Raw genomic sequence first — 19914 nt, 5'->3', positions numbered from 1 at the left:
GGTGAAGGAGTCATACTCGAGGAACCTAGTAATCACTCACCTACTGTACAGACTACAGTCCCTGTCTTGACTTACAAACGTCCCCTGGCGTTCCCCATAGTCTGGGCCGGGCCAAGTTTAACCAGGACGGATTGGGAACCACAGTACGTATGTGCCCACGTACAATATCTACGTCAAAAAGGAACAGAATAGAAAGGGAATACGTATGTATATTCTGCACGCGAATCCTCTCTGCAAGGCCCCATGTCTTGTGCATTCGAAACTTGTCATGGGTTATCATGCCATGCAGGACTCGTTCACTTACACTGTCCGTGAATCCTAAGAGTGAATGAACGGTACAGTAGCGTTGCCAAGCCACTCGCCCTGAAATGGTGAGCAAACGGCTATCATGGGCCGAGAGCGAGCGATACGACGGAGCCGGAGACGGGGGAAACAGAGGCTTAGCTCCATGCCACGAGGGAATTAGACGGTAGGAATGCGCTAGAAAACGAGCCCTGTCAGGCCAATCATTGGCCTGAATCAATTAACAGGATGCTGATATTGTGGCTTATACGGCACAACTGATCTGATCTGTTGTGATTGTAACCTATTCAGCTGTACCAGGGAAGTATTTTGGTGAATTTGTAGAAGCGAAACTCAATTCAATTGATGGACAATTAAGGAACTCGTCTCTTTGAATCCTTGTAATTATGTCACTGTCGATCCGGTATCCCCGGATCTTGGGTGCCGGGGTATTCGTGACAGGGATTTAATAAGAGTCATTGCAACTATTAGGAACTGAACTATGTACAGTACCGAGAGAACCAATTCCGATGACTGCCATTGGATATGGACACTGTACCTGTTTGCTCTGTTCTACATTGCACACCGTCTGTTTCCCTCCTATCTGTTGAAATTAACGGAGACTATCTAAAAGGGCTGCCTTGCGTAGTTAATATCGTTGCCTTAAGGCTTCCACATCATGGCCTGTCTCAGAGGTTACGTATATCCATGTATAGGTAGGTAGATATAAAGACACGTTGATATTAGAGTATCCAGGCAGATGAATAGATGATGTAAAGATTGAAGCCTATCTTTAACTTAACTCCGAGCCGAACACCAACTGTTTACTGCAGTCTTCAGCCCTACAAGAGTAACAACCATTACGAGTTCGCATTCGCACGACATTCCTCAATGACATAACTGAACTGGTTGGGAGGAAACCAGTATAAGTTTACTGTATCACAGTATCACTGAAGAGAAATAAAGTTATGCAGCCTCAAGCATAAAATGAAGAGTCATACTGAAGATGTGACTTGGAAGAAAACCCTCACGCTAGGTACTTAGATGTCTCCTAAAGGGCGTGCGTGACCCAGCGCAATTTGGTGATCTGCCGTCGCTAGAAAAGTTCCAGGAAACCTCGATTTATTTAGGATCCATTACCAATCGGGAAGTACCTCTACGACTTTTTATCGGTAGTTCAGCTCGTCTTGGCGTCTTCGCAGGTTGTATCGGTGATATCGGATGATCGACGCCCATATACTGTACTTGTGATAACCTCGAGACCATATTTAGGCAGCCTTTGCAATGTTGCATCGTGTTAAGCTTCACCTAGATTTGACACCGGGGAGGCGGCCTTGCCTTTTCTTCTCTCGTTCGTCATAGTTACTTCTTTAGTTATTGAACGGTAAGATGCCAAACAAAGGTCCCTTGATAGCTGAAACTCTAACGTGATACGTTGGGGGCCATTCTCAGTAACGCGTCTAGATGCATTACTGTTTGTAATTATAAGTCACCGAACTCGAACAATTGCGAATAGAGCCTTTGACAACTGCATAAAAGATATACGGTGTTTAATATTCACTGGTGAATAGGCACATACATCAAAGGAAACGATAAACCATAATCTAGCAAGTTAAATCCTAAATGATTGAGATCATATTCCATAAGCTCCACAGTCATAAACATGACTAGTATTCAGAGCTGAGATGTGATTCTATATCTGACTCATTTGTATTGTGAAAGTGGCTGCATATTCCATCCCTTGACCTTAACATAGCCCACCCAAACTACAACACCTATGCCAAATAATGAGGAGTAAACTCATTGAAAAAGGGAACCATTGGTTATTTTAACAGAGAGAAAAGGTCGTCTTATGTATAATTATAGTTATCTCACACTCAAGTGAACATCACTAGAGCACACCTGCATATAAGGCATCTGGTACAGGGTACGGGTAATGTACCCAGCTTCACAATCACAGCAACAACCACAAATCCAGGGTCTTTGTCGAACATAGTGTTTAGGAGTTCTTCGTGGCTTAGTAACTTCCCGCCAAGCTGGACTAGAAGTTGTGGCACAAGAGTCACTTCTGCACAAAGAAGTCAGCAGTTACACAACTACACAACTTTGATGGAGTAAACGTTGATTGCCATCTAAAGACGGAAGAATGCTACCCAACCCCGCAAAGCATACTTATTCAGTCAGTTGTAAATACAAACTAAGTAGGCAATATCTGATTCTATGCCCCAAGGGTGGTGTATTGTTCTGCCACCACTTACAAGTTACCACAAAGTCTAGTTCAGTCTCAACAGCAGGCAGAACTTAGTAGGCTTCCTGTAGCACGACGACATGAAATCACTTGACTGTGTCAAGACCACGTACTAGAGCCATTGCGTACGCTTTATCATAGCCTGCTATCGGTCGGGGGTTAACCTAGGCAGTTTTGACGGGATGACGGCCCGCTCAATGAACGCTCATGCAGGGCAGCCTTGGTCTTCCAGGACCTAGCAGGTGGATGTCAGAAGAATTGTCCTCTAATGCTTAGGCTACAGAAATAAAGCAGCCTGCCGGTCTAAACTGACCTAAAATGACCAAGTTGTTTCGTCTCTTATGCTCCCCGGGGTCAATTACTCTGACACCGAGAGGCCTAGTAAAGCCATCTGGGGTAAGACAGTTGAGATTCCTGTATTGTTCTAGTCGGCCATCATTGCTGGGAAGCACAATAACGTAAATATCAAAGTATCGCTCAATGACTTAAAACCAGTGATTTATCACAGTGACACCCCAGATACTATCGGAATATATTCGTCGTGAACTTACCCATCCAATTTTACAGTAACGGTCCATAGAAACATAATATCGTGTATCATTGCGCTTGGGTCAAATCTTTTCACCACATCGAATAACCCAAGACCAACACTTGAGTGAAACATGCTTTTGCTCAGCTGTTCATAAGCCCCAGTCGTATCTGCTAAAACTACAGTGGTAAATATACATGTCATGTCTTTTTTGGCCCTTATCCAACTACTACATGTTGGCCAACATCTCGGCCTCCCGCTCAGCTCTTCGCTCCGCAGATCTCTTCTTGAACCTGGTCTCGGCCCTTCTTCGCTCACCACCATCAATCTTGCGGCCCTGGCGGTCCTCCCACATTCCTTCTGTAACCTTCACAATAACTCCTGAAGCTCCGGCCAGAGGTCGGGCATAAGGTCCAGCGATCGTTTGGGCACCCACGACCTTGTATCCGTTTGGTCGCACTAGTTCTGAGCTGACATGCGTTGGGGCCTTCTTGGCCTTCTTGGAGGGCTTATCAGTAGCCTCTTCCTCAACCGCGGGGGCGATGTCGTGGGGCACGTTGACGACCCATTTCGTATCACTCAAGGTCGAAGGTGGTGGTGTCGCAACCTTGAGAACAGCCTCTCCGTTCTTCACATACTGGAAATCTCCACCAGGTCCCAGGGATCCCTTTCTGTATCGCTGCATCCAGTGCAAAAGATATCGGCGGTTTCGTGGTGGCTCGATGCCCAGCTCCTTGAGTTGCGGCGAGGTGAGGGAGAAGAGAGCGTTCCATGAGGGGAACTTGTTGGCGTATTTGTTGAGGCCGCGGCCGATCAGGGTGAGAAAAGTCGGCACATCGGGAACGAAGGGTACAGGCTTAGGGATGGGATGCGCAGGTCGTGTCTTGTGAAGTTGTCGGATTTGTCCTGTCCTTGAAAAGGCACTGCCGCTCTGCAGAAGCAGGCCAAATGTTGACCTGAGTCGTTCGCCCTTCATTTTGCTAGAGACATGGTATTAGAAATTTGCAGAGAGAAAATTGGTAATGACGATTGAACTCACAATGTTCAATGGGTCGAATGACAACCAATTCAGCCGCTCCTCAGAGTCAACGTCAAAGTCTCACAAGCTCACGAACGTTGATCTCGAAATTTGACGATGGGTCCCGTTATGTCAGCAAGGCTAGAGTGACTGTGGCTGTCAGTACCACATCGACTTGTGGCGTTCTTGATTTAAGTGATCCTATTGGTGCTGCAGCGCTAGGCTGCTGCCAGGTTACTTACACCATAGTCCTACCTCTTTCTTAGCACCTCTACCTTCCTCTTTTCTCCCTCCTACAACACATGAAACAAAACCTGCCATCTCTACCATCTTCAGATTCTACGATAACACTACCTCCATCCAGAACCCATCGGTGTTAGATGAAAAGAATAGCAAATCATGCCGCCAAGAACCAAGCGACCTCCCAACTACTTAGCAGTTGGGAGCAGTGGTAAGTCAAGATATCTTTATTTCTCGACGCTGTAAGAGACGAATATTTCATCTCTATTTCAAATAAATGATGAAGTTTTTGATGAATCCTCATTTCTTATGTCCAAATTTTCTTGCGGAAGAAGAAGGTTTTCCTGGCTAGTAACTTGGTGGAATGATTAAGCACTCTCACCATTCTTACGACAGATATTCCATAATAGTGTTCTTTCAGACTCTTGGATTCAACCGCTCACTCTCATACATAGATCTAGTCCCGGCTAAGTTCGTGGAAAGCCTCATAAATCTTGCCACTTCTGCAAATGAATCTTTACAGCAGGCTCCTGAGCCTCCTGCCAAGCGTCGCAGGCTGGACACTTCTCTATTAGTCGGAAAAGCTGTTTTCAGTGTAACTCGCCAGTGCACGGAGTCTTCACAGAAAACAGTTTCTTGCAAGGACATCCAGCGTTATATGGATGTTCGTGTGCGGCCCCTTGCGCTCAATGTTTCATCAACTGAAGATTGCCCTGTTGACCCGATCAACGCCACCATCAATCTCCGGAGACTGGAAGAAGACAACCAGTTGAAGATCCTAACTGACTCCTACCGAGTCCATAAGCGAGCACACCAGCCTAATGCAATATGGCAAACGACAGACATGAAACTTGAGTGGCGAGGAAAGCAGGTTAAACTGACGTTTTCGTACAACTTTCACTGGGCCGAATCTTCATCACCCTACTCAGACTTGAGATCATTAGAAGAGCGCAAGCAGAGTCAGAGGTTCATCAACTTTATATTACGTGGTTCTGCCTTGACGGATCCAGACAGATCGCGCTGGTCCCCTATGGTCTTTTACGACGCTGCTTTCGTACCCCCGAAAGATGATACAGTAGCAGAAACCATCCAAATCGATGCCCTGGACTCGAAATTGTTTCCATATCAAAAGAGGTCATTGCAGTGGTTGCTACAGCGCGAAGGCGTACAGTGGTCCGAAGCAGACAGAGGCGTCGTACCATATGCCCCCAGCGATCTGGAGAGGGCATACGATTTCCAAAAGCTCAGTGACCTGAATGGGAACGAATACTATCTGAGTGAAGCATTCCATACTGTGACTACGGATCTGACACTATTTCGACAAGCGGAAAACTCAATCAGAGGCGGTATTCTAGCAGAAGAGATGGGTTTAGGCAAGACCCTGGAAATTCTTGGCTTAGTCGTGCTTCATGAAAGATCGCGACCTCTGATCCAGAGCACTTATGAGGCCGAAGCCAAACTCACGCCGACCGGCGCTACATTGATTGTGACCCCTGAATCGTTGAAGGATCAGTGGGCATCTGAGATTGCTCGCCATGCCCCTGGCCTGAGTGTCAAAGTTTATGAAGGCCGAAAAAAGATTGTCGACGAGAATGAGGAACGTATCATCAATGAGCTCGCTGGCCATGATATAATCATTACAACTTACTCGGTATTGTCCTCCGAGATCCACTATGCAACTGCGCCCCCTGAGCGTTCGAGACGACACGCACGAGTGTACCACCGACCAACATCTCCCCTGACCCAGATTGCGTGGTGGCGAGTCTGTCTGGACGAAGCACAGATGATTGAGAACGGTTACAGCCAAGCGGCTAAAGTCGCTCGTGTCATTCCTCGGGTCAACGCTTGGGGGATCACCGGTACCCCCGTAAAGGATCACATCGACGATCTCCAGGGCCTGCTACTTTTCTTGCAATATGAGCCACATTGCTCTTCCACCAATATCTGGCGAGACCTCCCTAAGTCTTCCTTCCAGAGTCTATTCAGAAGCATCACTCTCCGGCACACAAAGTCAATGGTCAGAGATGAGTTACTTATACCCGCGCAGAAGCGTTACGTGATCAGCATGCCCTTTACAGCTGTCGAAGAACAACACTACCAATCTCTCTACCGACAGATGGCGGAAGCCTGCGAATTAAGCCTTGACGGATCACCGCTTGTAGATGATTGGGAACCGGATGATTATAAAGAAGAAATGAAAAGTTGGTTGGTGCGACTAAGACAGACGGCACTTCACCCTGAGATTGGGAGCTCTAATCGCCGAGCACTTGGTTCCAGCAAGAATCGTCCTATGAGGACTGTCGATGAAGTTCTGGATGCAATGATTGAACAGAGCCACACCGCAATTCGAACGGACGAAAGAGCTTACTTGTCAAGTCGACTTACACGAGGCCAATTGTACGAAAACAGCCCACGAGTGAAAGAGGCCTTGGAAATTTGGACATCAGTTCGAGAGCAGACCCGAAAGCTCGTTTCCGATGCCCGAGCTGAAATTGAAAATCTACTCAAAGCCCAACCAGGCGGAAAGACCAAGAGCGCCAATAGCGATGAGCTTGATATTGATTCTGACGATGAGACTGAACTCGAGGGCAAAGGTCAGTTGACTGAAAGTCGACGACAACTTCGATCAGCATTGGAAATTGATCATAAAGCCGTCTTTTTCTGCGCGAATGCTCATTTCCAAATCCGAGAGAACCCAGAAATGACTGAGCCAGATTCCGAAGGTTTTCATCGGATAAAGAAGCTCGAGGAGGATGGATATGAAGAAGCGAAAGTCATCCGAAGAGAGATTCTACGCGATCCTCACCGCAAAGCAACCCGGCCTATGGCGAAGCTAGCACAAAAAGCATCTGATCAATCTTTTGTCGAAATTCCGGAACTCACGCTGAGCGAAGTACGAGGCATCGAAAGTGGTCCCATTCTGGACGATTTGGAGGCATTGTATGGTGAACTCAACGATCAAGCCAATTTGATCGACGAGTGGAGGGAACATATTGTTGGGCTCCTCTTAAAACCCCTGGTTGATGAAGAAGGCGACGATGAGACAACTGGAGAAGAATATGGCGAATCAGCCAGGATCCAGGACGAACTTATGGTCTATGTTCAAGCTCTCAGAGCGGCCGTCACCGATCGCCAGGACGCCCTCACTGGACAAAACAACGAGCTGATCTCACATGAGACCAAGACCTCGTTGAGATTAGCAGCAAATGGCGAGGGGCCTGCTCCAGAGAAGCTGATCGAGCTTATGACATTGCGAAACCAGACAAAACCAAGAACGACATCAATGAGAAAGGTCATAAGCGAATTCAGGACTTTGACCTCAAAACTCTCCAAAGATACAAAACGAGACAGCATGGAGCGCAGGATCGTAGATCAACAGCTCAAAGCGACTCAGGCAAATCTAAACGCACAGAGCAAGCTAGCTCTCGAAGCCGAGATCGACAATTTCACGACTATTATGAACCAACGGTTGGAGTATTACCGCCAACTGCAAGTAGTTTCTGACAGTGTTCTCCCTTACGAGGGCTCTACAACCCCCAAAGTTGAAAAGCAGATGCAGACAAGTGAGGATACACTTCGCCAGAAGCTTTCTGCAGCGGAAGCCAAGCACAGATATCTCCTTCATCTCAAGGAAACAGGCAACAAATCCAGCGAGCCACGGATGTGTGTTATCTGTCAGACTCCGTTTACGGTTGGTGTCCTGACCGTATGTGGCCATCAATTCTGCAAAGAATGCATGATGTTATGGTTCAAAGCGCATCATAACTGTCCCGTATGCAAGAAAGAGCTGAAGACTTCTAACCTACACGATATCACCTTCAGCCCACAGCAGCTCCAAGTCCACAGTGACAATCCGGATCAGGCACATGATGACACCGAAAAGAGCCCGCAACAAAACTTGACCGGAGTGCTGAAGAAGACGGGAATTTACTCTGAATTTAATTCAGACAAGCTAGCTGAGATCCAGAACATTGAGTTGGATGGGCCGTCTTTCACTACCAAAGTCGATACACTTGTTAAACATCTAATGTGGCTACGAGAATCAGATCCTGGAGCGAAATCAATTGTCTTTTCCCAGTACAAGGGATTTCTAGAGATTCTGAAGAATGCTTTCTCGCGATTTGGTATTGGGCATACGTCCATTGACGACTCGGGAGGCATCAAACGTTTCAAAGAGGATGCCTCAGTCGAGTGCTTCCTCCTCCATGCCAGAGCCCACTCCAGTGGCCTCAACCTCGTCAACGCAAGTCACGTCTTTCTTTGCGAGCCTCTCCTCAATACGGCGCTTGAGCTTCAGGCCATTGCACGTGTGAACCGAATTGGTCAAATGCACGAGACAACAGTGTGGCTTTACCTGGTATCTGGCACAGTTGAGGAGTCAATTTACAACCTCTCAGTACAGAGGCGAATGGAACACATGGGTCGTGGCAATAAAGGCAAATCGAAGGAGTCGACCCCGGAACTGCTCGATGCCAATATCGAAGCGGCCAACACACTCGAGCTTGAGCAAGCGTCTCTTTCCCGCTTGATGAGCAAGGACAAATCGGCAGGCGAGAATGTAGGAGAGAACGATTTATGGGAATGCCTCTTCGGACATGTTGCTCATGGAGACAAAGAACCTGAGAAAGATACCCGACTTCAGGAGAATGCAGTCATGAGTTATCTGGCGGCGGAGGCAGCTGATGAGAGGAACGGCTCTGCGAGCTAGACACGAATGTGATGAGGGGTACCTACTTGAGTTTAGGACTATGTTATGGCATGGGCTTGATGTACGTTAAGAATTGTGGGAGAACTTTAGGGAAAGAGTTATAGTGCAATGAGCGCAGGAATACTCTCGATTTAGCATACGACATAGCATTCTATGATACTGGCTGTACCAAGCTTTTGCGATTTCCCTTGTGCTACTAGACGATAGATACCGAGCGTCATGCAAACCTCATCAGTGAAAACTAAGTGCATCATAAACACGCAAAAACATCATTATCATTTATTCGATGTTCCTTGTAGTACATGTAGTATACAGCAGAGGCTTTTGGCCTGTCATCTGGTTATGTGACCCGTTGGATCATCTCTCATGGTCCATACCATGATTCCAGCCTACACAGACATTTGCCATCCCGTCCCTTGAAACTCAATACATGGTTTCATTACACAACACACGCGCATTAGAGCGCAATGCGTTGGAAGAAGATGCTTCACTTCTTTACTCGACTCGCTTAGCCTTGGCGCTGGCGCTAGACTTGACGCGTCGGGCAACGGGGCGGTTGATGTGGTGGTCGGGAATCCAGCTCTCATCGTAGTCCTTGTCAGAGACGACAGCAACGGGGACGGCCTCGGAGCCGGAGAGAGGCTCGGCAACCTCGACGATCTTCTTGGTCTTCTTAGTGGTGCGGGGGCGCTTGGCTTGAGGGAAAAGGGCCTCGATCCAGGTCTTGTAGACAAAGTAGAGAGTACCGGCGAAAGCAGCAGAGAGGAAGAGGTAGAGGAAGATGCTGGATGTGTGGTTAGCTTGCTGATGAGACATAATTAGGTGAAAACGTACATCTGGGGGTCGAGGAAGCTGGTGGGAGCCTCAACGATAGAGGCAGAGCCGTTGTGGACCAGGACCTCGTGGAGGTGGCCGGTAGAGTCAGAGACGAGAGCCTTGAGCTGAATGCGAACATCTTGAGGCTGCATGTCCTGAGCAAAAGAGAAGGGAAGCTCCTTCTTCTCGCCGGCGGGGACCTCAATGTTGTACTGAACGGCAGTCAAGTTGCGGACAATGCTGACGTAGCTGGGGCTGTCCTCAGGGAGCTCCTTAAGGGTGTTGAGGGAACCAGAGACGAAAGCGACCTGGATAGGGTTGGCGTCCTGGTTGGTGACCTCGATAACAGCCTTGGTAGGGCGACCGTTGACAAGCTTCACGCCGAGAATGTCGGTTTCGGGGAAAGTAGTCTTGATCTCGGCCTTGAGGGGAGCCTTGGGAACGGCATTGGCATCAGGGGCGTCCTGCAGAGAGAGGAATGTTAGCTTTCCGGTGCGATTGGAGCTGAGCTGATCGCGCGACACGTACCTGGGCGACGGCGCCGAAGATTTGAGATGCCGCGAGGGCAAGAAGAGAAGCCTTGAAGAACATTTTCGATATAACCTGAGCAGACGGGGAGGGGAGGAGATGAGGGGAGAAAGAAGAAAGGAAGAAGAGGAAGAGGAAGGAGGGAAAAGAGAAGCTAGTGGAGATGATGGAATATGGGGGGAAACAGGTTCCAACTGTGGGTGTGACAATCTGGCCTCAGCCAACATACGGATATGGCAATGGATCTGGAGGCGACACATGCATGGAACAGGGGTGCTAGCTAAAGGTACAGGCGACTTGACTGTGGAGAAATGATGAGGTCGAGATTCGAATTCCTTCTTTGGCAGGCGATGGAGCTAAGCTCAGTGAGGGTTTCAGCGGGGAAGGGCCCTGGAGCTGGAGCTTGATTAGGGGTTTTAATCACTGTGAAAGAGCTAGAGGGAGCTTGGACCAATTGGATTGATAGCGCGGTTGGGTGACGGCTCAGGTCTGTACCTGTACGTTGTGAACTGTGATGCTTGCATTTCATGAGATCAATTGAGAATCGACTTTGGAGTGGCACTCAATTGGTGATTCGATTTGTGCTACGGCGAATATCTTGAACCCTCAAATTGACCAACGGGAAATATGGGCCATCCCGGAGGCTTTACCGTTCTGCCCTCCGTATGAATCGGCCCCGCTCCGGGTCGTTATCAGATATCGATTGCAACGCTGTATTACTGGTTTCAACGTTGTCAACATAATCTTAATCTTAAAAAAGAGTTATTCAAGTTCTTTTACAGTATCTGAGTTAAGCAATAGCAGAAGCAGGCGCGTCGAAATGTATAATCTATGGTCTCATAAAATTGTATGTGCATGTGCTTTTAATATGTACAGAATTACCCTAGTCCGTCTAAGCTGGAGAATCTTCAATATTCTTTTCTTCAGCATCTTTCTTTTCCTTCTTCTCCCAAGGCTCTAGAGGTGGTGGCTGGAAAAGCTCACCGTTAAGGCTTGCCTTTATAGTTCCACAAGCTACCATAATCCATAGTAGAGTCTCAACAACCGAAAATATAGTTCCTAAGACCTTGAAGAACCGTGAAGGAAGCTCCTGTGCCAAAGTCGTGGTAGCAACTGTAAAAACTCCAAGAGGGAAAGTAAACGCCCACCAAGAGATGTTAAATTTGAAGTCGCGCCTGACAATAGTGGCGAAAGCAAAGAATAGCCATACTATTGCGAATCCCCACATGATGAGGGCTGTGAGGATGCCGGTTAAATAGAAGAATTGACCAGCAATGGGAGCCATTGGTATAAAATCGTTCCTTTCAAAGACTTTTAGAGCAACTTTGCCGAGGAGCTGAATGGCTGCTGCGCCTTGGCCGAGAGGTCCGATGGTGATAAAAGATGTAACGGCGGCTTGACTCGGGATAATATCGTGAATCATGAGACGGTTGTAGTACATTGCCATGATGAGAATTGCCGTAGGCACACTGGTTCCCCAAAGGACATAGCTGACTATAACAGTCCATATAGCGTGTTGGTCGTTGGGAAGAACATTAGCGACTATGGCTCCTGAGCCAGAAGCGACGATGTCGGCGATGACGGGAAAGAGCCATGATGGAGTCACTTGGTTGAGTGTGATCTTAGGTCATAGTATCAGTATTTAGAGGTCATACAGAGACAAGAACTGGGGAAAGATGACTTACACCCTCTGTGCGCATGATACAATGGGGAATGTAGAGGTTGCATGATACTGCCATGACGATATCTATCCACCAAAGAGCCCAGGCAAGATGCGCTGCTTTGTCGCCCCAGGCCGGGACGCATACAAAGACTATCATGTTGATTATAGTAGCGAGTCCAACAGGGATTGTTCCTAATTGAAGATTAGTTTGAGATCATATCAATTGGTTATAGTAAATACTTACCCAAGAAGACGGCCTGCGCAGGATGTCGTAAAGTGGAAGACCATGTTCCTCTGAAATATGTATATCTCACGATAGATATACAACTAAATAGTGTGAAAATGGCAATATTCAGACAGAATATTATAACAGATATGTAAAATAGCCATCGTCCATGGTAAGGCAAATTATGCAGCAGAATAGACGTGATGCCAGTTCCCATAGTAACAGTGAACCACGAAGGGCCAAAATTGACAACAATTCTGCGCCATCCTCGTCGATTCTTTTCGTATTGGCTGTGTTTGAGTTCTTGCGGATTCGTAGGAGCCGCTTCAGGTTCTATTTCGGTACCTGAATATGCGATTTCGCTGGAGTCTGGGTCTGGGGGCGTCGGGAGACTCATGATGAGGAAGAAGAAGATGTGAGTTGGAAGAGCGTTGACACCTAAGAGTCTAGAAACAATGTAGCGTTATTGCGTTTCCATGGCATCACACGCCAGAAATCAAGTTATTTAAATAAACTGGAAATAAAAGGTAAAAGGTTTGAATTTACTAAAGAAATAGTCTCGTTACGTGACGTCGCGCAATCGGCATTTCGGCTCACGACTCGACTCGACCCACGAAGGGCCGTCATATTTCCCCCTCCCTCTCCCTCTCTCTCTCCTTTCTTAACTCAAACTCATGCCATTGAATTGACGGTGGGCGCATTCTCTTTATAGGATTCCCGCGGAGAAGCTGGAATTCACTTGGCGGTTGTTGAATTGTTTGAGTTGATCAGGGACCATATGATGATCAATTGCCCTCTCAGAGGCCCGAGTTGGTATAGAGTGGGAACCTTTTGGGTAAAAGGCCTATAAGGTTTGTGCCTGTTAGTCAGAGAAATTCAACGTCGGTTCATGGGTTCGAGTAGGACTTGGCCGATGACTACCTTGTGCTGTGGTATTGATCCTTGGATCATTCGAATGTCATCGTATGAATTGACAAAAAGATAGAATGTTTCATATCGGAGCATTGATTGAATGTTGCATCGGAGAATTAACAAGCCACTTACTTCAACGATCTACTGAAGCGATTGAATTTCGATTATGACAAAATCCGTATTCATAATTCAATATCTCATCTAATTTTTGAACCCATCCTAAGTATACCCCAAGCCCAAGGCGCCGTGAGCACGTAGCGTAGCACATTATCAACAACTGTAAGCAAACCTTCGCTTATATCCATCTCTCCTTTTATCATATCCTGGCTCGCCCCAAAAGTTCTACCATAAGAAACCGACCCATGAACAACAAAAACAAAACATAACCGGGGAAAGAAACATGATCTGATGTGATCACAGGCCATGCTTGCCAAAGTGGCTGTACTTGGGTGTCACGTACCCAGGCATCGTCTCTCTCTCCTCCACCGCCAAGTGCGCGCCTGCAATGCGCAGCAGCTGCGCACAAGGTTCTTGGCCTGACTTGACAGCGACAAATAGAGGCGAGTGGTTCGCCTTGTTACGTTCGTGCACACTTGCGCCCTGTTGCAACAGCTCCAGAAGGATCTCGGTGTTGCCAGCCACTGCCGCAAGATGCACTGCAGTGTTGCCCGCGTAGTCCTTTTGCTTAAGCAACTGCGCGCCTTCGCCCTTCAGAAGCTCTTTGACGAGTTTGAGCTCGCCGTTCTCGATGGCATATCCGAGTGCGGAGAAAGCTGTTTCGCTTGGGGTAAGGTGAGATGCGGCGAAGTCGAGTGTGCCTGAGGGGTGGGAGAAGCTCTGGTGGGCAATCTCTGTCATCTCTCCGCGTAGTGACCGAGAGAGCTGCTCCTGAATTTCTTTGGTTGATAGATCGGGTTTGGCGAGGAGGTATGATACTTTGGTAAGAGCTGCCTCGGCAGTGAGATCGAGACCGAAGATGACACCTGCACGGCCAAGAACTGTGCCTGGAGCATATACAGGAGAAACAAACCCGTTAACACATTGACTGACGTTGACAACGACAATGCCTCGTTCGACGGCAGCCTTGATGATCTGTGTAAGACGACCATCGGCGCCACCAGGGATGTTACCCATTCCAAATGTCTCGAGAATCAGACCACGAATATCGGGCAGATGAAGAACGGCGTCAATCATCTCGGGCTTGATACCAGGGAACACACGCAAACAGGCGACGTGAGTAGTGTCAAGACCCTTTGTAACATGGAACTTGGCGATCGAGGTAGGGCGAAGGACAAGAGGCCAATTGACACTGATACCAAGGCCATTGACCTTGGCGATGGGTTCGCTGTTAGGACTGGCGAACGCCTCGAACTCAGTCGCAGAAACCTTTGCACTGCGGTTACCGCGGTACAAACGGTGGTGGAAGAAGAGGCAGACTTCGGGGATAGTGAATGTTCCAGCGATGATAAGTGAGCCGAGAAGATTATCCACACCATCGGATTGAAGAGCAAAGATGGGCGCTTGAGATCCGGTGAGAATAACAGGCTTTCCCAAGTTCTCCATCATGAAAGAGAGTGCAGAGGCCGTGTAAGCGAGAGAGTCTGTTCCGTGGAGAATGACGAAACCATCGAATAAGTGGTAATTCTCTTCAACACACGAAGCCATAGCATCCCAGTCGTGTGCAGAGATAGAGCTCGAGTCAAGCAGAGGACTGAACTCGATAATACCGTAGCGGACATGACGGTTGTATGCTGTAGCAGGAGTGCGAAGACTGTCAATCTGGATCTTTTCTCCATCACGAACAGCGGGGAGTGTGCCTGTGATATGTCAGTATATGCAAGTAACTGAGAAAGACTACCACCAAGTACCAGGGTTTGAGAAGTCATTGAATGATGGACGAGGAGCCATTGCATTCTCCAAGAAGTTGTCGGTAGGCTGAAGACCATCTGGACCTTGTTGCATACAGATTGTTCCACCAGTACCGATGATCAAGACCCGAGATTCTGGGTAACTGGTCTCGGGGACCACCACAGTGGATGGAGGGGGTGAGCCTTCTCTGCTCATTTTGAGAGTGATACGAATGTATTAGAGATGGATAGAAGTGAGGCAGACTCGGCAGTCTATTGATTGGTTGAGGACGGTGAATATGTCGTAGATGAAGTGTAGATAAGAGCAATGATAAGCTACTAGTCAATCGTCAAGCAGTAGATGGTTCACAAAAGACTGACGGTTAAAGAACAACGATTCACGATCGAGAAGATGAGGAGAGAAGAGGAGAGTTTTATTTACGACAGATGCAACGTCCATGTGATTTAATTAAAGCAGAAGGGGGAAAACCTTGTGGACAAAGACGAAGGCATCAAGTGGATCCTTTGGAGGTTATGAAGGGGTAACAGAAACTCGATATCTCGCGGGGACTGGCGAGTTAGATGGTGTAGATTGCCAAATATGCGATAGCCTAAAAATATTAGAGAAGGAAAATTATTGGTGTGAAAAATCAAGGTCGTATCAAATTGGAGGTAGTAATTGTTCAAGGACCAAGAATGACTATACAATGTTCTTACAATGGTTACTATCTCTTGTCTTGGCGTTGAGGTTGAAGTAGTTGGCAGGTGATCAATGAGATTTTGACAAGACGGTGAACAAGACTGGAGATGAGTATTATATGCTTAGATTAGATCACTTTCTCATTATCAATATACTCTACTCAGCATACTCAAATGCACCCAAGTAGAACTATATCACTCTACTCTGTCCTCCATCCTTTTACCCCAGAAACAATCTCCAAGACGCGGGGAGAATGAATAATGATTACTGACTGAGTGGACGTGCGGTCAGCTCCCGTCTTTTTTCTTCCACCACAATGGCTAGAAAGGCTAGAACAAAGTGGATTCTTCCTATTGGATCTCTCACACTCTTGGGTTTGGCCTGTAGCTGTCACTGCCCGTCAAACATGTCCGATTACGGGGGGAGTTCCGTTGGACGCTTGGTCTTTTTTTAGGCTGTCTGCAGCCTACAAACCAAACACTAAAACCTACGTCAGACCTAATTTACCCATTAACAAGAGCCCGGCTAGGTACATGTGATAGAGGCTCAGTGCCCAATACTCTGATTAGGTGCCGGTCATAGAAGAAAAGAATCAGGAATCATTTGGGTAGAGACAAATAACAAAGTATTTGCCTGAGTGACTGCATGTGACGTACACACCAACGATCGCAAATGGTCCCCTACTGCAAGACAATCGCTAAAAAAGAGAGAGAATCTTGATAATGGCGATCATCAGAACCTGGAAAATGGCCAAAATGGATCCAGCTGTGCAAGGGTTTGCAGGTACGTATTCTTGAAAAGCCCATTACCTTGCAAACGCTAGACCATTCTTGATTATTCTGCCACTCGTTCAACTTGACCGCCTTCGTGCGCCTCTCTCTAAGTCTCTGGGCGCCTTGTACTTTATTGACAGTGCATTCAACAATCAACCGACAAACATCCATAATTAAAAACGCCCTCCCTCTCCTTATTCAAAACCCCGTCAGCGCCAATTGTTCGACTTTTCATCAAATATTAATCCCAAAACTTCAAAATCCTCTCGATTTTCCCCAGAGGCTTCACGATTTAAAAGCGATGCGATTCCTTTAAAAGAACCCTCCTAGCCTCAATCTCTAGACGCGCGCATCGTCAACCTCTCGAGCCGACTTGACTTCAACTCCAACATCGCGCACCCCCTTCGACTCGACGAGATGGAGAAATTATCAGACACAACGCCTGATGGCACTTCGCCTCGAACTTTTGCCCTGAACCATTTAAGGCCACGATCAAGTTTCAAGGGCTGCTCGCGCATTTCTGACTATGAGCTGTTGGGCAAGCTGGGAGAGGGAACCTTTGGGTACGATTCCACGATCGCCGCATGCCCCGCCGATTGCTACAACAACGAAATTCGATCGTTTATACTAACAACTGTCTAGTGAGGTTCACCGTGCTCGGCTGCGCAGAACTGGCGCCCTCGTCGCTTTGAAGAAGATTATCATGCATCATGAGAAGGATGGCGTATGTCTTTGTACCACCCTGTCAAGAGAGCCACACTGACCTAGCCAAGTTCCCCATTACCGCTCTTCGCGAGATCAAGCTTCTTAAGCTTTTGTCACACAAGAACATTCTGCGACTAGAGGATATGGCTATCGAACACCCTACCAGAGCGAGTAAGTCGATTTGACTCCCTTTATCGATCTAACCTAACCACCCATTCAGCCGATAAGCGCAAAAAGCCTATTGTATACATGGCTACTCCCTACATGGATCACGATCTGTCCGGTCTTCTCGACAACCCATCAGTCCAGTTCAAAGAACCTCAGATCAAATGCTACATGTTGCAGCTACTAGAGGGCCTTAGATACCTGCATGACAGTCGGATCCTTCACCGCGATATGAAAGCGGCGAATCTGCTGATCAACAACAAAGGTATCCTCCAGATTGCCGATTTCGGTCTTGCCCGGCATTACGACGGGCAGACACCACAACCCGGAGTCGCCATGGGCGAAGGAAAGCGGGACTACACCGGCCTGGTCGTAACCAGATGGTACCGGCCGCCCGAGCTTTTGCTGCAATTGCGGCAGTACACCCCCGCTATAGACGTTTGGGGCGTAGGGTAAGCACAGTCTGGGAATCATGATGCTTTACAGATTCTAATAAGTGACGCAGCTGCGTTTTTGGCGAAATGCTACATGGAAAGCCCATCTTGGCAGGCGAGAGTGATGCTGCGCAACTGGATATCATCTGGGACCTGATGGGCTCTCCCAACGAAGAAAACATGCCCAGATGGAAAACACTCCCTGGTGGTGAGCACTTGAATCCTCGACCACGATCAGGCAACCTCGAGAACCGTTTCAGACAGTAAGTTGCGTCCAATGCCGTGTTATTTCTCAGTGTTAACATCGGTTTCAGATACGGCTCAGGGGCAGTCTCATTACTCAAAGAGCTTCTCAGACTTGACTGGCGGACACGAATCAACGCAGTGGATGCATTGCAACACCCTTGGTTCAAGATGCAGCCTCTGCCTCTTGAACCTCACGAGATCCCCATCTACGAAGAGAGTCACGAGTTGGACCGTAGAAAGTTCCATGATCGCAAGGTCGCTCTGCCTCCAGCTCCCAAGGGTGGAACTGTCGGCGTTGGTCCTGATGCAAACGGCGCTACAGCAGGTTTTAATAGCAACGAGCCTTACGGCAATGGCCGCAACGGCGTGAATGGAGGAAGATACCGCAACGGACCTGATGACCGCCGTCCTGCTTGGCAACGAGAGCGAGGCGGCGCTGGACTGCCCCCACGACCACCTCCCAACAACGACGATGCGGACTTCCGAGAACGAGGACCCCCCAGGGGCAGAGGGCCACCAGGGCCAAGAGGACCGGATGTCGACACGTACATTCCCGCCTATAATCGGGATGATCCAGGTCGACGGAGGGACGACCGCCCACCACCACGAGATGACCGCCAACCTCCCAGGGACGACCGCCGGCGCCGCAATAGTAGAGAGGACCGCCGCTACGACAGGGACCGTGGCACCATGAGCCGCAGCAGATCACCCAGACATGATCGATCAAGAGACCGCGACAGACCTGATCACAACGGATATCGAAGATAGAATCTTCAGCAAACGATGTCCTTGGCTGATAACGGATACAGAAGGGCAAAGGAGCAAGAACGACGACCAGGGTCACAACCAGGATCAGAATTACCGTACGGCGTTTCATAGGGGAATAAGCAAGATTCTAATCACATGTCGTTTCGGGCATAGCGGAACATGGCGCAACGGAATGGAACGAGAGAGAATATATCTGACGAAGCCAGGTGTCCAGCATTTAAGTGAAGCGGCATCATGAGAGATGCACCCCCCAGAGGGTCCTAACATTTTTATCCTCTGATTTTAACAAACACACGAGATATGAAATCATCCCTAGACTAGGAAGCTCGTGATGGAGACTTTGTATACCATAGCGCTCATATACGATCAATATTCTGAATCATCGTCCTCCTCGTGAATCGTTTGTGAGAGTAAACCGCTTGTTGGTCGGCGCCTTGAGCTGGATGAGTCCAGCCATTGCCATCCAAGGTCTGTGTCTGAAGATAAAGAGTCTCTTCGACTGCTTGTTTCGAGTAGACTTTCCTTGGAGCCTGATCGCTTCACGGCGTAGTCATCTTTCTGCATTCCGAGGTAAGATGTGATGACAGATGAGAAGATGGCTATAGTGATGCCAGCTATGATGCCAACGCCAGCTGCTGCACCGAACTAGAATAATGTTAGAATAGGAATATCCTCGGGAGGTTCGTTATACGTACAAAGGTATACAATGGCTATGAAATGTTAGCTAGTTATCTCATATCAGATTCTGAGTCGTCAACATACCTCTAAGCCAGCCAAGAATGCCCAAACAGAACGCACGCAAGCTGCCGCGTAGGAAAACAGATGGATGACAGGTGCGAAAATGACAAGAAGGATATTCGCCACTATAGACAACGGAAACAAAATAAGACGAAAAGGGAAGCTGACGATAGCAAAGATGCGTAAGAAGAACCCGGACCAGTTGAATGAGAAGAGCCAGGTAAAGATGGCGACGATGATATCGAAGGCGAGTATGAAGGGGGAAATTGTCGGCGAGACTTGTTCAGCGTGTGTTGCTGCCACGACTGTGGAAGTTGGGAGTGAACTTTCGGTCATGTTGTTGGTGATGAGAAGTTGTGATGTTTTGG

At 48.0% G+C, this 19914-nt stretch overlaps 7 protein-coding genes across 7 annotated transcripts; 2 read left to right on the top strand and 5 right to left on the bottom strand.

Annotated features, from left to right (window-relative positions):
* Window positions 1-3288: 3288 nt before the first annotated feature.
* On the bottom strand, window positions 3289-4035 carry FIESC28_09018 (uncharacterized protein; the record flags this gene model as incomplete). Its single annotated transcript, XM_031163155.1, has 1 exon — window positions 3289-4035. One exon carries the CDS (start codon window positions 4033-4035, stop codon window positions 3289-3291), a length of 747 nt encoding a protein of 248 aa, XP_031012733.1.
* Window positions 4036-4476: 441 nt separating this feature from the next.
* On the top strand, window positions 4477-9025 carry FIESC28_09017 (uncharacterized protein; the record flags this gene model as incomplete). The annotated part of the gene is made up of 2 exons (XM_031163154.1): window positions 4477-4528; window positions 4773-9025. 2 exons carry the CDS (start codon window positions 4477-4479, stop codon window positions 9023-9025), a joined length of 4305 nt encoding a protein of 1434 aa, XP_031012732.1.
* Window positions 9026-9520: 495 nt separating this feature from the next.
* On the bottom strand, window positions 9521-10432 carry FIESC28_09016 (uncharacterized protein; the record flags this gene model as incomplete). The annotated part of the gene is made up of 3 exons (XM_031163153.1): window positions 9521-9809; window positions 9860-10305; window positions 10370-10432. 3 exons carry the CDS (start codon window positions 10430-10432, stop codon window positions 9521-9523), a joined length of 798 nt encoding a protein of 265 aa, XP_031012731.1.
* Window positions 10433-11261: 829 nt separating this feature from the next.
* On the bottom strand, window positions 11262-12655 carry FIESC28_09015 (uncharacterized protein; the record flags this gene model as incomplete). Its single annotated transcript, XM_031163152.1, has 3 exons — window positions 11262-11990; window positions 12055-12224; window positions 12277-12655. 3 exons carry the CDS (start codon window positions 12653-12655, stop codon window positions 11262-11264), a joined length of 1278 nt encoding a protein of 425 aa, XP_031012730.1.
* A 929-nt stretch (window positions 12656-13584) lies between these two features.
* FIESC28_09014 (uncharacterized protein) lies at window positions 13585-15234 on the bottom strand (the record flags this gene model as incomplete). The annotated part of the gene is made up of 2 exons (XM_031163151.1): window positions 13585-14987; window positions 15039-15234. 2 exons carry the CDS (start codon window positions 15232-15234, stop codon window positions 13585-13587), a joined length of 1599 nt encoding a protein of 532 aa, XP_031012729.1.
* Window positions 15235-16472: 1238 nt separating this feature from the next.
* On the top strand, window positions 16473-18808 carry FIESC28_09013 (uncharacterized protein; the record flags this gene model as incomplete). The annotated part of the gene is made up of 7 exons (XM_031163150.1): window positions 16473-16500; window positions 16834-17053; window positions 17133-17214; window positions 17264-17366; window positions 17416-17812; window positions 17866-18057; window positions 18109-18808. The coding sequence occupies 7 exons, from the start codon at window positions 16473-16475 to the stop codon at window positions 18806-18808; spliced, it is 1722 nt and encodes a 573-aa protein (XP_031012728.1).
* A 366-nt stretch (window positions 18809-19174) lies between these two features.
* Window positions 19175-19882, bottom strand: FIESC28_09012 (uncharacterized protein; the record flags this gene model as incomplete). The annotated part of the gene is made up of 3 exons (XM_031163149.1): window positions 19175-19453; window positions 19504-19518; window positions 19571-19882. 3 exons carry the CDS (start codon window positions 19880-19882, stop codon window positions 19175-19177), a joined length of 606 nt encoding a protein of 201 aa, XP_031012727.1.
* Between the last annotated feature and the right edge of the window lie 32 nt (window positions 19883-19914).

Source organism: Fusarium coffeatum, assembly GCF_003316985.1.
Source record: "Fusarium coffeatum strain FIESC_28 chromosome Unknown BRIP53273_contig_221, whole genome shotgun sequence".
Taxonomy (NCBI): domain Eukaryota; kingdom Fungi; phylum Ascomycota; class Sordariomycetes; order Hypocreales; family Nectriaceae; genus Fusarium; species Fusarium coffeatum.
The sequence above is the reverse complement of the archived record's forward strand: the minus strand, read 5'-3'. Positions and strand labels throughout refer to the sequence as shown.